Source organism: Poecile atricapillus, chromosome 1 (genome assembly GCF_030490865.1).
Source record: "Poecile atricapillus isolate bPoeAtr1 chromosome 1, bPoeAtr1.hap1, whole genome shotgun sequence".
Lineage (NCBI taxonomy): Eukaryota > Metazoa > Chordata > Aves > Passeriformes > Paridae > Poecile > Poecile atricapillus.
The window spans coordinates 27,327,199-27,347,400 of record NC_081249.1 but is presented as its reverse complement, the minus strand read 5'-3'; the positions used below and the strand labels follow the sequence as shown (position 1 = coordinate 27,347,400).

The 20,202-nt window shown below is 40.7% G+C and overlaps 1 protein-coding gene across 7 annotated transcripts in view; it reads left to right on the top strand.

The window, feature by feature from the left end:
* The window catches only part of LIMS1 (LIM zinc finger domain containing 1), a 67,906-nt gene that overhangs the window by 30,669 nt on the left and 17,035 nt on the right, over window positions 1-20,202 (top strand). The window contains exon 1 of one of the 7 annotated variants that reach the window (XM_058851838.1): window positions 4,121-4,943. The exons of 2 other annotated variants lie outside the window; for them this stretch is intronic. In XM_058851838.1, coding sequence (XP_058707821.1) covers window positions 4,840-4,943 — 104 coding nt within the window. In that variant the 5' untranslated portion in view covers window positions 4,121-4,839. Of the gene's footprint in view, window positions 1-4,120; window positions 4,944-17,977; window positions 18,321-20,202 lie in introns of those variants that run through there. 4 more of the 7 variants (XM_058851847.1, XM_058851871.1, XM_058851826.1 and 1 more) reach the window with 4 other exon arrangements.

The following is a 20,202-nucleotide window of genomic DNA, read 5'->3' as shown; positions in this document are numbered from 1 at the left end:
TTTTATAATTTTTTTTATTATTATTGGAATAGAGTATGTGGAATGAGAGCAGGGATCTCTGCCATGCTTCACCAAAACCTTGTGGGCCACCAGCCATGGAATTGGAGATGCCTTTGGTACTGCCAGGACCGCTGTTCTCACCACAATAACCCTGCCTTCCCTTTGCCCCATTAAATCCCAAAGGACTTCAGTGGGTTGAGTGCATCACTGCTCTGAAGAGTGTTGAGCACACCGTAGAATCATAGAATGGTTTGGGTTGGAAGGGACCTTAAAGATCATCTAGTTTGAACCTCCCCTCCCCTGCAATGGGCCAGTACACCTTGCACTAGACCAGGCTGCAACTGTCCACCAGTAAAAAAAAGGTTTTTACTTTACATTGTATGGCAAGGACAGGCATTAGTAGATGAGGTTTAACAAAAACTGAGTAGTTAAACTACTGTTAAATTGCAGCAATCCCACTTAGTTAGCTGGAGCATGGACATAAATCCATAACTCTGCTTTGTAGTGTGGACATAGATAGATCAAGTACCTCAGTACTTAGCCTAATCCGCAGATTAAATTTTCATGCTTCAGGATTGATTTATTGCTGAGTGGAACACGGGAAGAAACATCAAAACGGATGTTGGAGTGACATTAAACAAGGAAGGAAAGATGTCGTTAATTATTTAACTCCTTGAATCAACAGTTTAGGCTCCCATGAAGCTTCAAGGTGTGTGTCCTTAGCATTTGTGCTTGGTATTCACCCTGTGCATTTCATTTTATCACTAGCTGTCCCAGCAGGGACCCACAGTGTGCTACACTATTCCTTGACACCCAAACCCATCTGTGGGGACTAATTCTGCAGCTCCAGAGAGGTGTGAAGCTTTGTTGGTGTCAGCACATCATTTGGGTGCTTCAGGTATTCTTGCAAAACTGCCAGAAGGATTATTGCCACCTTCCTTCATTTTCTGCAGTGAGCCCTTCATTGATGTATAAGTCTTTTCCTTCACTTTAAAGAGTGCTTTCTTCCAAATCTTTTGAGGAGTAGTAGAAAACAGTCACTCTTGTACACATTCCTCTGGAAACTGATTCCAGTGATAAGCTGGAATGTGAGCGATGGGGGGATGGAGGAATGTGCTCCCATTTGAACATGCAGCCACCATGTAACTGTGAGCACACTACAGGCATTCCTATAGTGTTCTTGGAACACTCTTCTGATTATTGTTTTGACTGACTGTGCTGCCATGAAAACATTTTTTTTCTATTTATTTGAAAATTAAATTGAAATTTAGTATTTTTTTCAAAGTTTGAAAAAAAAATCCAAAAAACAAGAACATGCCCCTAGAGGGAATAAAAGATGATACACATTGACTTTTGTGTGTGAAATAAGAGACCTAAAACTTCATCTTTTCTGGTTTCTATAGTTAGTGTATATTCTCTGTAAATACAGGTTCAGGAGGAAATGTCCTGAATTTAAAGCACCTGACATTTATTGTCATTCCTAAAGTCAATTGCGTGTTTATTCCAGCATCCTGAATTGCTGTTCACATCCTTTTGAATGTAGTGTAAAGTAGCCAGGCATAACCTATCTATCCTAAAAGGTTTTTAAACTGGAAAATTCTGCTGAATACCTAGCATCACCAGAACACTAGTACTTTCACAGAAATTTCAGGAAGAACACTAAAGACCTGGAATATTAAGATAAATGCTCTGTAGGACTGCAGTGAAAACTTGACTGTGAGCCTTGTCCCACATAATAAAAGTTATTTACTGCTTGTGATGAGTGAAGGACTGCATACTTTCTGTCTCAGTTCCACCTTGTGCTGGTTAGACATGGGGAAATATTTTCCACTACTGAAAGACAAGTTCCACTGTGGTTATCCATCACATCACAGTAGCAATGTTGGCTTTCTCTGAGGGTAGGAGGATGGTCAGTTGCATGGGGGAAGAGTCACGCACTGGAAAATGAAGAGTAAACCTTCAAAGTACAGGATATACAAGAAGGTTGTGCATTACTGGTAATGAGAAAAGCTGTGGTAACTTGGCTGGTCCTCAAAAATTCTGATGGAATGTGAAAGGTCCAAGTGGCCCCATCCCACATGAGAAGAATGTAATCTCTCAGAAAAGGAATTATAAACAGCAGATAGGGGCTCAAAAGTAAAAAGGTGTGTGGGGAGCAGGAGGCACTCACTGGGGAAGCTCTTGTTGGAGAGCCAGGTCTACCCGAGTTGCTTTGTGGGAGCATTTAAGTGAGTTAGTCGAGAAATAACATTTGCATTCTGCAACATCTCTGCAAAAAACACCCTTATAACTTGTATTTGATACTCAAACGCAAAAGTTTGACTGTTTAGGTAAATTCAGATTTGAAACCTTGTCTCTTGTGAGGATTCGTGGGCAATCCCACAGGACAGAAAACGAGACCAGTTTGCATTTCTTGTAGAAAGCTTTTATCTTGTTCTGAAGCCCTCCAAGAAAGTGTTTTCTGTATCAGCACAGATCCCTGTTGGAGTTTGCTGAAGAGGCCTGTGAAATGGAGCTATGGAGCTGAGTCACCAGGTTTCCTTGGAAAACCATATTTCTCTCCTTTATATTTAGGTGGATTTGATCTGTATAACAACTCATTTTTGTGTCTGGACTTGATGTATTCCTTTAATTTGCATGCTCTGTCTTGGTGCAGCTCTGGTTTCCAAGGACATTTGAGTAAAAGTTGTTGCCGAAGCAGAGCAACTGCTCATGCAAATAAAAGTTTAATGAAGTGATGTTTTTCACTCTAATGCAATGTGCAGCAAAGTGGGTGAAGAATTGTCTTTTTAGTTTTTATTGGTTTGTGTCACGTTTAATACAAAAGTATTCAGTATATGCTGAACAGATGGCTACTGTAGTGAATAAGAATCTATGAACAAATTTATAAGTAATAGTTTAATTTCAATAGTTTACAAAGAGCTTTTTCACAGAAAAAAATGTACTCATCACTTTCTAGATTATTGTCTAAAAGTGATCATTTGGACAAAAATAAGTCATTTGTACACAGATATTTAAAGCAGAGTACAAACTGTTGGGAATAAATGCTGCTGTGCCATGAACATCTGCAATCTGCCATCCTGAACCTCCACTCATAACAGCATTAACTTTTCATTGGATCACTGATTGACTGACTGCAGGGAATTGGCATTTAATTATGTTTAAGTTTATCCTACTGTGTACTGAGAAACAATTTTAAATACTTCATTTGAAACTGGAATGCAGCGTGTTTAGGCAAATACTGTGATTGTTCTTGCTTTTCTTTTCTGAGGATAGATGCTCAGATGTGTGTAGCTCATTGACAGTTCAGTGTGCACAACCCTCTAACATCATATAAATCACTTTGAATTTTTGCAGCCATTATCTATCATGTTCCATGATTTCTTTTCCAAAAAACTCTTGTTATTTTTCCATTGTGTGATGTTTAAAATTATGTGCTGATGACATTTCAGACTGAAGCACACTGATAGTATTATATAAAATTACCTTATTTCTGTTCAGTCTGGTAATCTCGACAAAATTGAAATATATATTGATATATATATTATAGTATCATAGTATATCATATAGATATGTATATATAGTATATCATATAGATATATATATATATATAACATCATATATATATCATAGTATATCAATACCCAGTATTACCTATGTTATACTTTTTTCCTTTGGAGAAATTCAAAAATACTCATATATATTCTGCTACAAAATAAATACTTTAATAATGAACTCTAACTGTAATTCATAGCACATAGAACTTGTTTCCTATTATAGTCAAAACAGTCCTTGCGAATTGTTATGTTTCTTGGCTTTTATTAAATGCAAGTTCATTTAGAAAACACACCTTCCTCACCATATAGATGTAAAATCTCTGAATTAAATTTTTGTTTATGTGTGTCAAGAATAAAGTCAAAGAAATTGTAAACGTTTTTCAAGAAGCCATAAGCTTTTTTGAAGCCTCCTGAAATTAAGTGTTTTATTTACTACTAAAAATTGCTAAGTGAAATGACATACAGAGCTTGCAAAATTCCCTGCTAACCGCCTTCCTGCCTCGCAGGAAACTTCAAGCGCTTCCATTCCTGTTTTACAATTACACAGGACGCTGCATCACTACAAAATGTGACAAAATGGTGTAGTGGTTGTATTTTGACAGCTGAGAGTAGGAAGAAAATTACATTGTGGTTTTCCTCTGATTTCAAGGTAGAGAAAGAAAACGCATATTGCTGTTGCATTTCCAAAAGAGTATTTTAATGTTAGTTACTGAAGTTCCTTTGCGGCACACTTCGCTGCATTAACTTCCCTGTCAGACCTTGCCAACGTGCTTGAGTAACTCTGAATTTTCATAGCTCTAATGACTTACCTTTTGTCATAAATTAGAGCAGGAAAGAGTAAACAGCTCATCGCAGTCCTGGAGATGTGTAGCTTCTTGCGGGGGCGCTGGAAGAGCCGCCTGCTTTGCCCAGCACAGGGCAGGGTCGTGCCTGTCGGAGCCGTGAGAGTTTGAGGAAAGCTGGAGGGAAGGGGGTGAGCGTGTCGCACACATCCCTTAGGTGTGATCAAGTGATAAAGGAAATGTGGTGCCCTTTGGGAGGGTGTGTACCTATGAGAAACAGGAAGCAGCTCGGCGGGTGCCTGCCCTGCCTGCCTGCAGAGGTTGGTGGCTCCGGCGGGCGCAGGTGTGCCGACACACCGCCCAGCCGCTGCTCTCCAGGCATCTTGGCAGGCGCGCTCCTCGGCTCCCACAGCTGGGAGAGGCGGGGGAAAGAAACCCAACCCAAAGCCAAAACACCCCCCTCTAAAAAAAACAACCAACCCTCCTCCAGGTAGGGGAATATGACGGCTTTGCAGCTGAAAGAGTTGTCACATTCAGGTCTGTACAGGAGGAGACGGGATCGTCCTGACAGTGTCCTGCCCGGGTCACAGGAAGAGAACCTGAGGTGAGTGTGAATGGACGGTACTGACAGGGCACCGAGCCCTTCTCTGCTGCCGGCTTGCTTCGGTGGTTTTTACAAACAGAATGCACCCACAGCTCTGGAAAGTCACTGCAAAACACATGGATTGAGAAGCAGCCCCGAGGCACGACAGAAAAACCCCTGAAGGTGGGATAGCAGGAGCCATGCGGTGACCTTGCGCTTTCTGGCGATGGTGTGCCAGCCTTCCCTGACTCTGGGAAGGGCAAGTGTTAGCCGGTGTTTACTTCGGGATCCCTTCTGACGGCCAGCACTTGGAAGTAAATAAACTTTTCGGAGCCTGACAACTTTGCTCCATATGCTTTGAAGTTAGTTCTGGGTCACCCAGGTTCTGTAGGTTGTGCTGCCTCTTGGGTCTTGGCACAGTCCCTGCACCAGGCTGGAGCTGGGGTGGCTGCTGGGCTCTGCATCTCTTCATGGGGGGCTCTTTGCTGCGGAAAGGGCTTTAGGCAAAAGAATGCTGCAGGGCCACTTAGCCTAACTTTACTGAGCAAGGGTGACCAAAAATCAAAGCCATTTAATGTCTGGGGTTGTCTTCCTGATGCTGTGAACCTTTTGAAAAAAATTAACAATGAATTTGCAAATAGCCTCTGTTTGTAGCAGAAAGATTAAAGATCTGTTTGCAACTTGAGTTAAGTGCAGACGCCCCCACAAAAAGAGTAAAAATGCTGAGATGTTTTCCTGAGTGTGCTCAGCATGAAAGCAATCTATTCCCACTTCAAGCTTCTCAGCAAAGGAACCTTGTGTATCTGCTAACAAAAGCCTCAGTGGAAAGGAAGTACTTCCTATCTCCTAATGCCTGTCTCACTGTATTTTTAGATTATTTTTCCTAGGTAGTGGTTGTGCATCAGGTTGGAGTGCTGTATAATTTGAAAGGTTGTTACTGTGTTTTTGTGAACTGCATTAGTGATTTCAGAAGAATGGCTATTCAGATCTAGGGGATTTACTCTTTTGTTACAACTAAGGACCTTAACGCAAAATGCACGATTGTAGCTTACAGAGATTATTTGCCATGAGATGTCAGACATATATCACTTCTAGGAGTGTGTTAACTTGCAGGTCTGGTATGTGTGTTTGGTATCTCTTTGTAGTATTAATTCTGAATTGATTTCTGAGATTGATTTCTAATAGCATTAGCAGTATATGTGTCATATTCATATGACTGCAGTTGGAAGAATAACCAGATTTAGCAGAGTAAGAGATGTGCAGAGATTCTTGACATTTTGACACTTAGTTTCTTTTGTACAAAACTAGAAATGAAGAAAAATAGATCTATTTGGAGAAGAGAAAGCCTCTTTCTAAAGCATATACATAAAAATGTGTATTAGCTCTGTATGGTTGTCTTGCTGTTATTACTATGCATATCCAAGATAGGAATTAGACCATTTTGGGGCTGGATAAGGGGAAGGGATATATTTACTGCACCAGTAGAAATCTGGGTGTTTTAATTTCCTGAGCCTCTTCCGTTTAAAGATGAGAAATACATGAAACAGATATTGGTCTTGAGAAATAAAATCCAAATTGGAGGAAATAGTGAGTCAGGGGCTTGTGGATCAGTGGAGGGCAGAGTGTTGGAGGTACAAGAAGGTGAATAGAACATGGTCAGATGATGCTTTTAGAGCATAGGGGGACAACCCATACCTGAAAACAGAGCTTATCTTATGTTTGCTAATAGCTTAAGCTGGTTCTTATTCAAACTAAACCTTGCTCCTTCCTAACCATATTCCTAACCCATATTGTGATAGTTCAGCGTGTTGCAAGGCAGGCTTGTTTGTAATTTTTACTGCATTCTCCATGACAAAAGGCTGTGGCATTATACATACAGAATTATGACATGTCAACAGGGCAAAGAGCAATTGGGAACAAAGACGAGAAGCTCTTTAGTAGTTTTAGTAGTTTTCTAAAAATGGAAACCTCTAGTTTTTTCATATATTCTCCCAGTGCCACTTAGATGCCTGTCCTTAGCAAATACTTTCAGAATATCTAGAGTCCACAAGAAAGACAAGAGGTTTCTTTTATGTCTGCTAAATATATCTTGCCATCCATGGCTTTTTAATGCCCTCTCATAGTATCTCTCTCCAGTTCTTTGTTCTAATGCCTTTGTATTTTGTTTTGCATACATATTAATCCAGATGTGTTAAATAATATCAGCCCTCCAGCAACAGTTCACTGAAACCTACTTTCTCAGTTCAAGTAGTGTTCTTCTAATCCTGGGCCAAAATATACTCAACATGCCAGTGTCCCCAGGTCACCCTTTGAGAACTTCTGTACTTAAAACTTTTAATTTCAGCTGCTGGGTCCAGCCATCACAGCAGGAGCCAGATGTGCTTGGTAGGACAGGGATCTGTGTACCTACAAACTTCAGCTAGACATAGCCAAGTGTTGGCATTACAAAGCAGCTCAGCAGGCCTTGGTGCCAAAATTCTGCCTTTTTTCTTTCCTGGGAATGTCAGTGTCATTTGTACTTAAAATGTGTGAAATTACTATATAATTATATAATAATTAGGGCACTGTGAAACAATATACTGAAACTCCTAAGTGTGCACCAGAACATGTTTGTCATATAATGTATCACTACATTTAATTTGTCCTGACAGCACAGCATATTGGTGGGGATGGGAAATATGGCTTCTCTTTCTGTCTCACTCCCTGCATCATTTAACAAACCCCATAATCTCTCTGGCAGCATTTTAATCTGCTGCTAGAGATGCAACTGGTGCTTTACTGATTTTTAGGGAGCTGCAGCCTGTTTGTGCCGTGTAAAAGGTGGTCCAGATAGCCCATCCTTTTCTTGAACTTGCAAAGTACAAAAATGTGCTTGGTTTAGACCTCCAATGAGGTTGGGATGCTGAATGCAGACCTCTCTTCACCTGCTTGAATAGACTCACCATCTCATAAACCTAAATTATACAGGATGCTCCCTGGGTGCAGAGTTCAAAATGCAGGAGGATGCCAGGCACCTTCATGTCTCTCCTGTGTGCAACTTGTCAAGCCATCCTTGAACTAAATGCAACCTGAAAAATCTGCTTTTCAGAAGAGACTGTTCTGAAGACTTGTTCTTTTCCAACTATATTGATTTAGTGGGAAAAAGATGTAGGTCTTGTCTTGCTTTGTTTTTTAAAACAGCATGTAAAAAATTCTGACTGTATGCTGAGCTATTCTTTCTTGCTTTTCTCAGCAAACAGGATGCAAAGGAAATTGTACACATATATTTATGATTAATCATTAGGAGTCACTTAGCAATAGCAGTATGGTTGCTATTTTTGCTCTTTCCCTTTCTCATCCCATGGGTTTTTTTTAAAATAGAATGATTCCTCTAAAAGAATTGATACTATTAATTCTCAAGGCTCAGTACAAGGTACTGGCAAAAGCAGAGGCAATTGTCTTTGGGGGTTTTTTTGCAATTACACTTAAAAATTAATTTTATCAGTTAGCTACTATCTGTAGTTCTCTTTCCTAAGTTCATATGCATTCAAATGCCATTAAAAATGTAAACAAGTTTTGAAGAGGCTAGTCTCAAGTTTTTACCAAACAGTAAATTTCAGCATTTACAATAAATAGTCATTGATGAGCTTCCATCAGTAGCTGTCAGGTCCTCATAGCTCACTGCTCTGTTCTGTGCAGAAAGCACTGTAGATGTTTTCCATATTAATAGTTTTAAAGCATCTGCATTACCTTTGCTCTCTGCTGGTGAAGCTGATGGGTACATGTGTGTGAGTATGTGCAGGCAATCTTCTGCTGGATCTGTTCAGGCTCCTGCCAGCCTCTGCACATTGACTCCTGTCTGGAAGGCATGTGGATGTGCCCGAAAATTTCAAGCACAAAGACTTCCTTGCAGGTGAAACAGGAGGCATAAGCACATTGATACATCCCAATGAGCCTTTGGGGGATAGGCTCTGCAGAGCAAGCCTTGTAGGTGTGTGTAAAAATAAACAAATTAATAAAATTCTCCCCATTGGCAATACGGTAGGGCTGTCTCCCTTTATGAGATACAGCATTCAGGAGTTGTGCAAGGTCACAAATCTCTTTAACCTGCCATCAAAAGCACACGTGTAGCAGCCAGACAAGGTGTACAGCTGTCTCCAGCCATCCATCAGCTCTGAAGACCTGCTCTTCCTAGGAAGAGGGAATGAAAATGATGGTCAGGGTCTGTCTGGGAAACCAGAGATCTGTTGAGCCTTCAGATGCTTTAGGGTACTGAGAGCAGGTTAAGGAGAAAATAAGTGATCTGTCTGCACCTGGAAGTTTACTTGAATTTGATTTCTCCTGTTTCTTTGTAGCATCACCAGTGTTAACATTTATATGTCTGCTTTCTGTGAGAGTTGTTTAACTTGCTCACCCTGCCAGTGTCAGCAGGTGAAGCAATAATTATTCCATACCTCGGTTAAAAAAGTGATTAATTTATTAAAGTAGGAAAATCTTTAAAGGAAGTGCTAAGAAAAAAAAAATTTGTGCTTCTCCCTAATAACTCTGCTAGAATAGTGGAGAGCTGAGTGCTGTAAATATTCATTTGAATCAGGTGCTTGGGAGTTCTGAACTCCCAAGAGTTCATTTAAGAAACACTTCAGCTTGTCTGCTAGCTGCTCTAATTGAAGAAGGGATTTGTCCATGTAAATGTAACACTGAATTGGTACCATTAATTAGAGTAACTTACAGCCAGCAAAAATATGTTTCATGGTTGGATTTAAATATTGGGATACTTAGAATTTGCGTTGCACCTTAGTTATAATTATGAACATGACTAGAGGCTTTACTGTTCATTTGTTCTATACTTTTCATTGCTCTAGGAGTTAAAATAACTCCTAAGGAACACACCCTTTTTTGCCTGCCTTCTTTCTCACCCCTTAGTTCCTACATTGCATAACAACTAAGCAATTTTGCTTGACTTGCTAACCTGAACTATCACCTCTCATGACTCCAAATGTCCGGAGGTAGCTGCTTGTGTAACATCAACCAAAGTAGTAATGGCTTTTCTTCTTAAATCTATCATTTTAGTAGACATATAAGCTTCAATCAGGATTTTAATTATAGCAATTAGGATTTTCACTGCTCTTATTTACAGGTTTAGCTAACTAAAGGTAAATTGTGCATTTCTTTCACTATTGTTTTCGTGGGTCCTGATGATACCTAATCAGAGGTGTTCTCTAAAGAAAAGGTACTGTGATTGCATATTATTCTTCATTATAATTAAGCTGTCCTTTGAATACAGCCTGTCACACTGACGTGAATTTACACACAGAAGAGAAAAACTGAATCATGTCAATGTTACCACTTATTAAAAATTACTGACTTGCAGGTGTCTGGGAGAAAAGTTTAAAGGTTGTAAGCTTAGATTCCCTTTCTGTATATTTTTTATTTTGTTTTCTTGAGGTCTCTGAGCTGTTCTAGGAAACCTGAAGCTAACTGACACAGTGTCCTCAAGAGGACCATGAGCCTTTTTACATGATGCTCTCCAGGCATTGGAACAGCTTGCCAAGTATGCTGCTTCTGAGGATGACCAAAGGCTGATGCCTGTGGAGGGAGGTAGAAGGAGAGTGAGCCTTTTATGGGATTGCCCTTGGTAGTAACCCCAGCTTGCCACCATCTGTGGCTCAGACACTTCCTATGGAGTTTGTGGCATTCAGTGGTTTTTCCTTCAGTTAACTCCTCTGGTCTTGCCTTGCACCCAGCAGTCTCAGAGCATTTATTTAAGTCACTCAATGCTTTGAGTTTTCATGTGTATTATCTGATGGTGTAGTACACATAGTTATGTGTTATTTTTTTCCTTGCTTGATTTGTCATAGCAGCTTTAGGCTGCCATTGTTCAGTTTTCATTATTTTATCTGAGAGCTTTGTAGAAATTCTCATTTTAGGTAGTTGCTGGTAGAATTCTGAAATGATGGCTTTAAATATAACGCTCTATGAGCAGGGCTTTTTAATGATACTGCTCAATTTTGCCAGCAGATTCAAAGTCATCCTGTGATGTGTCTTTATAGATGAACCTTTCTGATCTTTTGGAGCGTTTTTTCCAGCAAGAGAAATTTGGTTTCTGACTTTTGTGACATATTTCTTGTAGCTCTTCTTCTGTTTCTGGCTGCCGTAATCACCATAATAGAGCTAGAAAAAAATGAATTAACAACTTTTTATTACTAGCCTCAAAGGAAGTAAAATACTGGCAGATAAAGATAGCAATACCTGGCAGCATTTCTCAGCTTGTGCTTTTTCAAATGAAAGATTCAAAACATTCAAGCTGCTCCAGCAAGGAATGAGTGGACAGAGGTAGAGCAAATGTTAAATTATGTTTGTCTTTTCTAGCATGTGAAATCCATGCATGCCTCACTCTTCATAGATCATAAATAGATCTTGATCCCAAGGTGAGTCTACCTTTTGAACTCTGTTTCTATGCAACTATTGGATTCCCACTCAGAGTCATGCTTTAAAACTGCCCTGGCTGGCCCCTTGTTCCAGTACGGGAAGTTTGTGTCGAAAGCTGTTTGTCCTGCACAATATTTGGCTTTTCAATATTTGTTTGAACAAAAGTTTTTGTTGAAACAGAAATTTTTTGTTTCTTTTCTGGGATTACAGAAATTGAAGTGAAGCATACCCTATATTTCTGATACATTGTAAAACTGGTCCTGATACATATACTTTTTTAAAGGACTTTGTAGCAGTGCAGCTTCAGAATAGGATAACTCCATGAGCTACCAAGTTGTGGATTATGAATTTTGCCTGAAATGTACAAGTGTTTGCATAGCTTTAAAACTCAAATGCTTTCTAAAATGCTTTCTAAAGCTACTCCTCAGATTACACCAGGGTATGTAGCAAAGCAGAAGGAGGCTTGGCAGGGCTTGAATGCCCCTGGTTGAAAATACAAAGCCCTGTCATCTTCTGTCTTTCCTTTGCTTCCATTCTGTCAAGCAAAAACCCCACTGTTCTTTTGGATGATCCCAACAGTGTATTTTTGCAAGGGGTAACTTCTATATCCTCTTCCATTATACAATAGCTACTGTAACTGTCCACTGCTGCTTTACTCATTGAGGATTAGTCAGGTGTTTGGACAGAAACCATTACTTTAAAAAAACCTGGCAAAAAAGTTTAAAAAAACCCTACCAAACCTGCTAGAAAAATGCATGGAAGTCTTGCTTTGCACAAACTGCTACTGAAATTCATTCATGTTTACTTGGCAGGTGTGCTACTAGCACTGAATAGCTAATAAATAAGATGAAGACCTTTAGTTTGCATTACTCTAAATTTTAAGACTGTCATAATGAAGTCAAAATGCTATTTTAGCGTTACTTGTTGATACATTACTCATTCTTGAGTCTCACGAACATAAGCTGCTTCTGGTTGTTCTCTTGGCAGTTGAATATGAAGGCTATTATTTCATGCTGCAGTATTGGCTTAGCTGTCTGTTATCCTCTGTAGGTTTTAAAGCCTGGTGATGCTGTAGTGAATGTAGGAAAAGAAAAATGTGAAACCAAAACCTGGAGTGACTAATAGTTACAAGTTGGTATATGTGTGAGAGAAGAGGAACAGCTGAGGAGATGTTTTCTATAGCACATTGTACTTCCGCTCAAAATTAATTAATTTAGGCAATGAAAAACTTTGTGCTTCGTCATATAGAAGCTCAAACTAATGAAAGTGAGAGGAGATTATGTTGCTTAAAGTGTAGATTAATAGTAATAAGGTAATAATAAAAGATGTGTGTGACATGCAGGTTACTGAAGCTGAAGGTCAGTCCTCAGGATGGTGTCTCCAGTGGAGATGTGACTATAATAAGGATGATGCTGTGAGCTGGGAAGCCTGGTTTTGCAGTTCTCTCTGCCCTACAAGGAGCTGCGTGGATGTACTGGAAGTCTCTCCTGATTGCTGGGGTATTATGTTGAGTCATAGTATTAATTATAGCTAGATGAACTGCTTGGGTCATGGTGTTCAGCTTGTCAAAACATTGGTTCCACACAGTGCAGGCAGATGACTCACGCACAATCAAAGGCTGGCATTTGCCATTACACTGAGGATTCAGTGGAGGATTTTGGGTGGATATCAGTGACATGAACTGAATATTGCTGCTAGGAAGCCATTACCCTAAAGAGAAATATGTTACTGCATCATTTTAGAATCATACAATCGTTTAGGTTTTTACAACCTCCTAAGGTTATCAAGTCCAACCAATAACCTGGCACTGCCAAGTCCACTTTTAAACTGTGTACCCAAGTGCCTCATCTGCATATCTTTTAAACAGTTTCAGGGATGTTTACTCCACCACTTCTCTGGGCAGCCTGTTCCAATGCTTGACACCCCTTTGCATGAAAAAAAAAATAATGTCCAATCTAATCCTCCCTTGATACAAGATGAGGTTGTTTCTTCTTGTCCTGTCGCTTTTTTGGAGCTTGGTGTGGACCTGATCTTCTCTCTTTGACCTTGGAAAGATGGTTCTTTTCACAGAGAGTGTCTCAGGGACATTTGATGTGCAGCCCCTAGTATTGAGTGGGTGACCTTTTATTTTATTCTTAAATTGGAAATAAGGCTGTAAATGTTATATAAAATGCATCAGTGCAAATGCATCCTTAAAATTTATAGAGTTGGAAGAATTTGGATACAGAACTTGGATATCATAATGAAGTAGGCATGCAGTCGATTACAGAGGGTGTAAATTTCAAGAGTAACCCATAATATGCTGTGTGTCATGGAACACAAAATTATTGCAGTTCCTGAGCTTCTCATATATGATACTGCATTTGTTTTGTTTTTCCTGTCTGCACAGGATTAATAAAAACAGTAGTGGGGGAGGAAGAGATGAATGTTTTAAAGAGTATCAAATATCTGTACACAGAAGTCATTACTTGATTTATACAGAGCATGGCTTCATTTGGTAATACTTATAACCAGCAGGAAGAAAACACAATACTTTGCTGAAATATTACTTAGAACAGGAAAATGCTGTAGTTGGATATTGCTCTCCCTTTCTGCAAATTCTGTCAGAGGCTGATATTTCACTGTGCCTGAATGACTGATAAACATTGCGTGGGAAGCTGCTGCTTACCTGTCTATTCCAGTTATATTTACTTCCTTATGGAGAGATGGAATGTGAACCTTCTCTGTTTGCGGAGACCAAAGCATTTTTTGGACATGTTTATACTAGAATAAATTTATACTGAAGGATATGAAGTAACCAGAATTGCTTTTTTGTTTGCCCTGTTTAAACTCCCACCACATCAGCTTAATTATGCATTTTGAGGTGAAGACTAAAGAATGAAACTTCCAGGAACACTCAGAATTCACCTGATTTTTACTGCAGTGGTTTCAAGATGGTTTTTCATCATTTTTAATAGAAAAAGTAGTTAGAGCTGTGCTGAGCACATGTGAAAATCCTACCTGTAATGTGCATTTGAATTACATGAAGGATTCATACCTTCTTTCAAACTGCCTTAGGAGACTAGCTTAGCACAGAAAGTATTTTATTGCTTAAGAGATAAACAATTGCAGCAACCAGAACCCAAGAATGTTTTTAATTTCAATAAAGAACCCCCACAAAAGGTCAACTAGTGCTTTAAAATGTTGATGCAGAAATCAGAGCAGGGCACTGCAAGCCCACGCATCTTTTGCAGTCAAACTTTTGTTCTAGGTTGTTCTGTATTTTGTGTGTGAGAGTCCCTGCATATCATCTGTTAATACATCATTAAAATGAAACCACACGTACCTGTGAGGGAAGTGGTGGAACGCACTGTGCTTACTCATCCCCCCCGCCTGTCCCGACGGTGCACTGATATGTCACGGTGGCACAAATAGGTTGCCAAGCAGCAGCTGCCTTTGCCAAGCACCTTGTTTGGAGCCGTGACTGCTCCGCACACAGCTATTTGTGGCACGGAGTGAAATGCTCAGCGGGCTTGGCTGGCCACCGAGCCGTCTCTGTAAGAGTCCCCGGCAGCTCTGCCACCGGCATGGGCAGCCAGATTGGAAAGCTGTCCAGAGAAAGCAGTGTGGAGTGAGGCGGCAGTCATCCGTCAGCAGGGATTAGGCAGTACGCCTATTTTTGCTATTGTTTACCAAAGCCCTCCTGGTAACTGTAGTGGAACATTACTCCCTCCCTCTTCTACTGTTTCCTTCAGCACCTTCCAAAACCACCAGTTTTGGCTTCTGATAAGAGCCTCAGTGTGCCAAGAGGAGATTGTCTTTTCGTTTCATACCTACCTTTTCTAGTTAAATGCTCAAATCCCTTTTCTCCCTAACACTGCATCTTTAACAACAGGCTGGTGTGTTTTGTCCCATATCCCAGGGAATGCCCTTGGGAAGCTGTTGCTGCTGCAGAACAACCCCTTACATGCTTCTCACTCCCCGTGGAGACAGCTTCACCTCAGAGAAACCTAGAATTCCCTAATGAAAATGCAATGTATTTTTAACAATGTATTTCAGATCTTGGCAGCATGCCTCCTGCAAAGTGTCAGAAAAGAGAAAAATGGCCAGCTGCTCTGGGTTTGTGGATTACCAGACCTTCACAGTAGAAGCTGTGTTTTGTTTCAGTAGCATAAAGGCCCTTTCTAAACTCCTGTCAAGCCCTTTCTTGCTTAATGGAAGAAATTGGGAGTCATTCCACCAGCAACAATGGTAATATGACTGGAGAACCTGACAGCTTCTACTTACTGCATGTAAGTCCTATTATTTTGAAGGACTTCTTCTTGAAAAAACCTAGGAAGATAAAACCAGGCTTTTTGGATGGACATCGTACTGCACTAACTGGCTGTACTACTTGTTTTGCTACAGTCATGCAGAAGATTGCACAGTAGCAAGCCGAAGAAGCAAGCAAATGTTTTCTTGTTGACAAAAGGGGACTTGAGTTAGCAGAAGTGGCTTCCAGCCACATTGGTCACCTGTGGACTTCGGTTACTGCACGAATTGTAGTAGTCCACCAGGAGAAAGACTCTACAGGGCACTTTTGATTTGCAGCAGCATCTTCCCAGGAGAATTTTCTGTGATCTGCGACAAAATGCAGGAAGAGTTGGGAAATTGTTGAGAAAATTTTGATAAGAGGAAGACATAGGCTGACTTGCTGTTTCTTATCTTAATGGCTTCATGCACCTGCACTAATCCTGGATGAATCAGTATTTTTAGTCTGCTGCAGTCAGTCTCACTGAAGTTCTTTATACCCACAGAAGCTCAACATTAGCCTGTGCAGAAAATGTTAGGAAGCAAGACAAAGAACTGGCATCACTATACCTGCATGTCTATTGGAAGACACTGCTCATTTTCATCACTCATGCTCCAGAGAATGCAGAAACCTTTTGTTCCAGGACTGCAGTGGTGCCCTGGCAAGATCTTTGTGGCCTAGGGCTACAGTCTGAGCATTGCTTCATCTGGAGCTTGCCCCATGACAGGTTAAAATAGGGCTTGAGCTGCAGCCAGGCTGTGTCAGTGGTGAGGGTGCAGCCTCCTTTGCCTGTTAGAGCTTGTGACTCCAGCTGTGGCATAGGGTGAATAATCACACCTACGGACAGGCAAACAAACAGGGTCATGCTGCGTGGGTCCCACCTACACAGGGAAATATCTTGCCTAAGGGGTTGCTCCTTGTTGAGGGGAAGTGGAGGAACCCATTCCACAGATGTGTCAGCAGAAGCAGCAGCGCAGGACTGTGTTGGCTGAGCTGCAGGAAGGTGGCTGTGTTCAAGCTCAGGCCTGCATGGAGAGTGGCATGGGGGCTGTTGTACACTTGCTGAGCAAACTGTCGCAGCTGCTGGTGAGGTATATGGCCAAAAACTATCATCAGCCAGATCCTCAGCAGGAGGGTGCAGGTATATTAAGAAATTGTAGCCTTGACTGGACCTTCTGTCATATCCTGCGACAGGACAAGAGGAAATGGGCTCAAGTTGTGCCAGGGGAGGTTTAGATTGGAGATCAGGAAAAAAATTTGTCATGGAAATGTTGTCAAACACTGGAGTCACCATCTCTGCAGGTATTTAAAAGATTTGTATGTGTGGCACTTGGGGACTTGGTTTAGTGGTGAATATGGCAGTATTAGTTTAATGGTTGGACTCAGTGAACTTAAGGTTTTTTCCAACCTAAATGATTCTATAATTTTCTGATCTTCTAGTTTCTATATTTGTTCCTGTTTACTCATCTTCTTGTCATCCTCTGCTTCCTCACGCCCTCTCACAGACTAGTAGATTGTTCAGCTACCAGTGTGCTAGGTGTCATGAGCACAAAGTGCATGCAGTTCTGCAGTTCAGCTTATTGCTAACAAGGCTGAGACAGTTCAACACAAAAGTTAGTTACTTAGGAGGGCTTCCCAAAAGTCTTCCTTTTCTGCAGCCAGAAAGTGCAAGAAGCCGAGTATCCCACATCTGCCACAAGCACTGTGCTTCAAATAGGGAGAGCTTGAAGGAGTGTAATTATTAGCTGTAAATCTTAGTTCAGTTACTGTTCTTACATTGGATAGTTGTTCTAAATGCAGCAGGTCACTGGAAATAAAGCTTTGGTTTTCCTCCATATATTGTCCATTATGGCGTGCCTGTCAGTTTTATTAATGGCCTGAGAAATGCAACAGAAATTGAACTGACTGTACCTACCCCTTGGCTGAAGTACTGACAAGAGAAAAGACACTTATAGATAAATTCAACACATATGGCTTAGAAAACACAAGTGGAGCATTATAAAGGCCATTTTTACAATGTAATTAACACACTATATCATTAAAGCAATATTTACCTGGGGACAGCAGTATTCTCTTCCTGCTTTTCACTGCTGGTTTGCCCATGATAAAATATTGTTGGACGCTGCCTCCACACCCTCTCAGCAGAAAGAAGCTGCAGACAAATTCGGTGGTGAGCTTATTTACTCAGATAGGTTACTCACACCACAGCTCTCCTGGGCAGCTTCTGTCAGTGAAGTGAGAGTGAAGACCCTTTCCAGCATTCGAGTTTACATGAGGGCCTGGCAGGGGAGTGTTCTCTGTGCACAGCCAGCCTCAGTAAATCTCAGTGTGACAGGCACACCGCCCTGCCACTGAACTTTTAACTTGAAGCTCTAGCAGGGTGCTGAGTAGCTCCAGCTACATGACACGGAGCTGTGAAAGTAAATCACTTTGCTGGGAACAAGGGGAAGTCCAGCATATTGTTTTGCAGACTTTGGCTACAGCTTCTTTGCAGTATAAGCATAGAATACATACACTCGGAAAAGCAGTCAGAGCAAGATGGACTTCCAGCGCAGAGCTCAGCCGTACCCCATCCCAGAGGATGAAGAGATTGCATACAAGGTCGCTCCTGATGCTCACAACTCTGCAGGAAATGAAGGCGAGAAACCAGTGTCAAAATTGCAACGTAGGCACAGTGAAATAAAACTCTACAAAGAGTTTTGTGATTTTTATGCAAGATTGTAAGTTCATTCTGTTCAGCTTCGGGGTCTAACTGCAGTGACATTACTGGTGTATTGTACATAATGTATTTTATGATCTGAGATCTGAGGTTCAGGCTGTGCAAGCTGTTCTCTCACACAACCTTTGCCACTGTTCTGCTTGAAACATTGCCAGTTGTAGCTGTCAACTAAAATTTGAATTGTTACTTTAAATTTCATCATGAATTGCGTCAGAAATTTTTATCTGCAGTAAAATGGTGTTGGAATTTGTAAAGTAGTCTCTCTGCCTTCAGGTTGTTTGCTAGTTATTCTGGGCAAATGGATAAACTGCTTCATTAATGCAGAAGTATTATATACTTCACTAGTTTTACGTATATTATGTGTTTAGAAGTGAAGCACTTCTTCCTGAAGAGGCAAACTTTGTTTTTATGTGTTCTTGAACTTTGTTTTATGTTTTTGTCTGGATTATACTTTACATATAGTAGTGCTTAACATCCTTAATGCTTGAGCATTGTTGAAGTGAAGATGAAAGATACCAGTTTCTCTTGTGATTATTCTTCATTTAGATTGATAAGGAGAATGGAGAAATTGACTGGTGTTTTGCCCCACAGAAAGCATACATGGTCCATGAAGACCATCAGCTTTATAGTTGATCACAGTTTATGTGTATAGTGACTGCAGTTTGTCCATAGGTCTGTCTGTTATGTATGGGTTAGACCATCCTGCATCTGATCTGCATGTGAAATTTGCCCACACATTTCACTGTGAGGGCAGTGGATATTTGGATGGCACTTACTGTTTCCCTCATCTGCAAAGATCAAGAGGGAGAGAAAAAAAGTGCCAGCTAATAATAACATGTCAGATGTGACCTTGTGTAGGGCTCTTCTGTGACACAGTGTAAGAAATAGATAAAACACATTCCATTTTGAACCACGTGCTAGGTGTTTGCTTGCTCCCATGGATGGTGTGCAAGGAATTAATTCAATTCCTACTGAACATGGTGGGAGCCCAGAGGTCTTATCCCCTTGAAAGGGTAAGAAGGAAGGCTTGGCATTTTGCAGAGGATTGTGGACTCTGCACTTGCAGTCACAGCATGATAGCTGTATCAAAATGTGTGCATGCATACACGTGTGTTTCAAATAATATCACTTGTGTAACAACCTTCCAGATACATTCTGAGTAGGTGGTTTTGTCAGCTGACATCAGATTGTAATCAAACTAGACCGTTGCCCTATATTTGCTCTCTGCTACCACATGGTATTAGTGCAGAGGAGTGATCATGAAAGGCAGAGCTTTGAGAGTCTAGATATGAGTGACAAAACTTTTGCAAAGGGAAAATCTAAAGATCCTTTTTCAGGCCTTAATTAACTGAAACACAGCTGTACTGTCTTCCGCAGATGTGGACAACTACCTCACTGCCATTTTCTTTGGTCCTGTACCTTTGAGAAGCAACCCAGGTTGCTGTTTCAATATTTCTTTGCATCCCTAACATGGTTTGCCAGCTTGTGTTGGCCTGTGTGTGGGTTGCAGTGGGGCAGTCAGAGCATTCCCACCCTCCCCCTTGGCCCTGGAGTGGGCTATGAGCTGGCACATGATGAGCTGAGCTCCCTGACATAAACCCTAACAAACCAATGAAGAATCCCATGATTTCAAACTAAATTTGTAAAATGACTTCAAGCTATGCAGAGCTCATATAAAGGATAATTATTTAACTACTCTGTTTTTCATTAATGTCTGCCAGACTAAATCCTGCAGTCTTCCACATTGTTTATTTAGAGCTCTGAACTAATGCCGTTATATATATGCACATACTTTAGAATTAAGAATTGGTTTACAATAAATTGTTTATATTTCACTGTGCAACACCAGTCCTCAATCATTAATATTTTCCCTTTTTTCAATA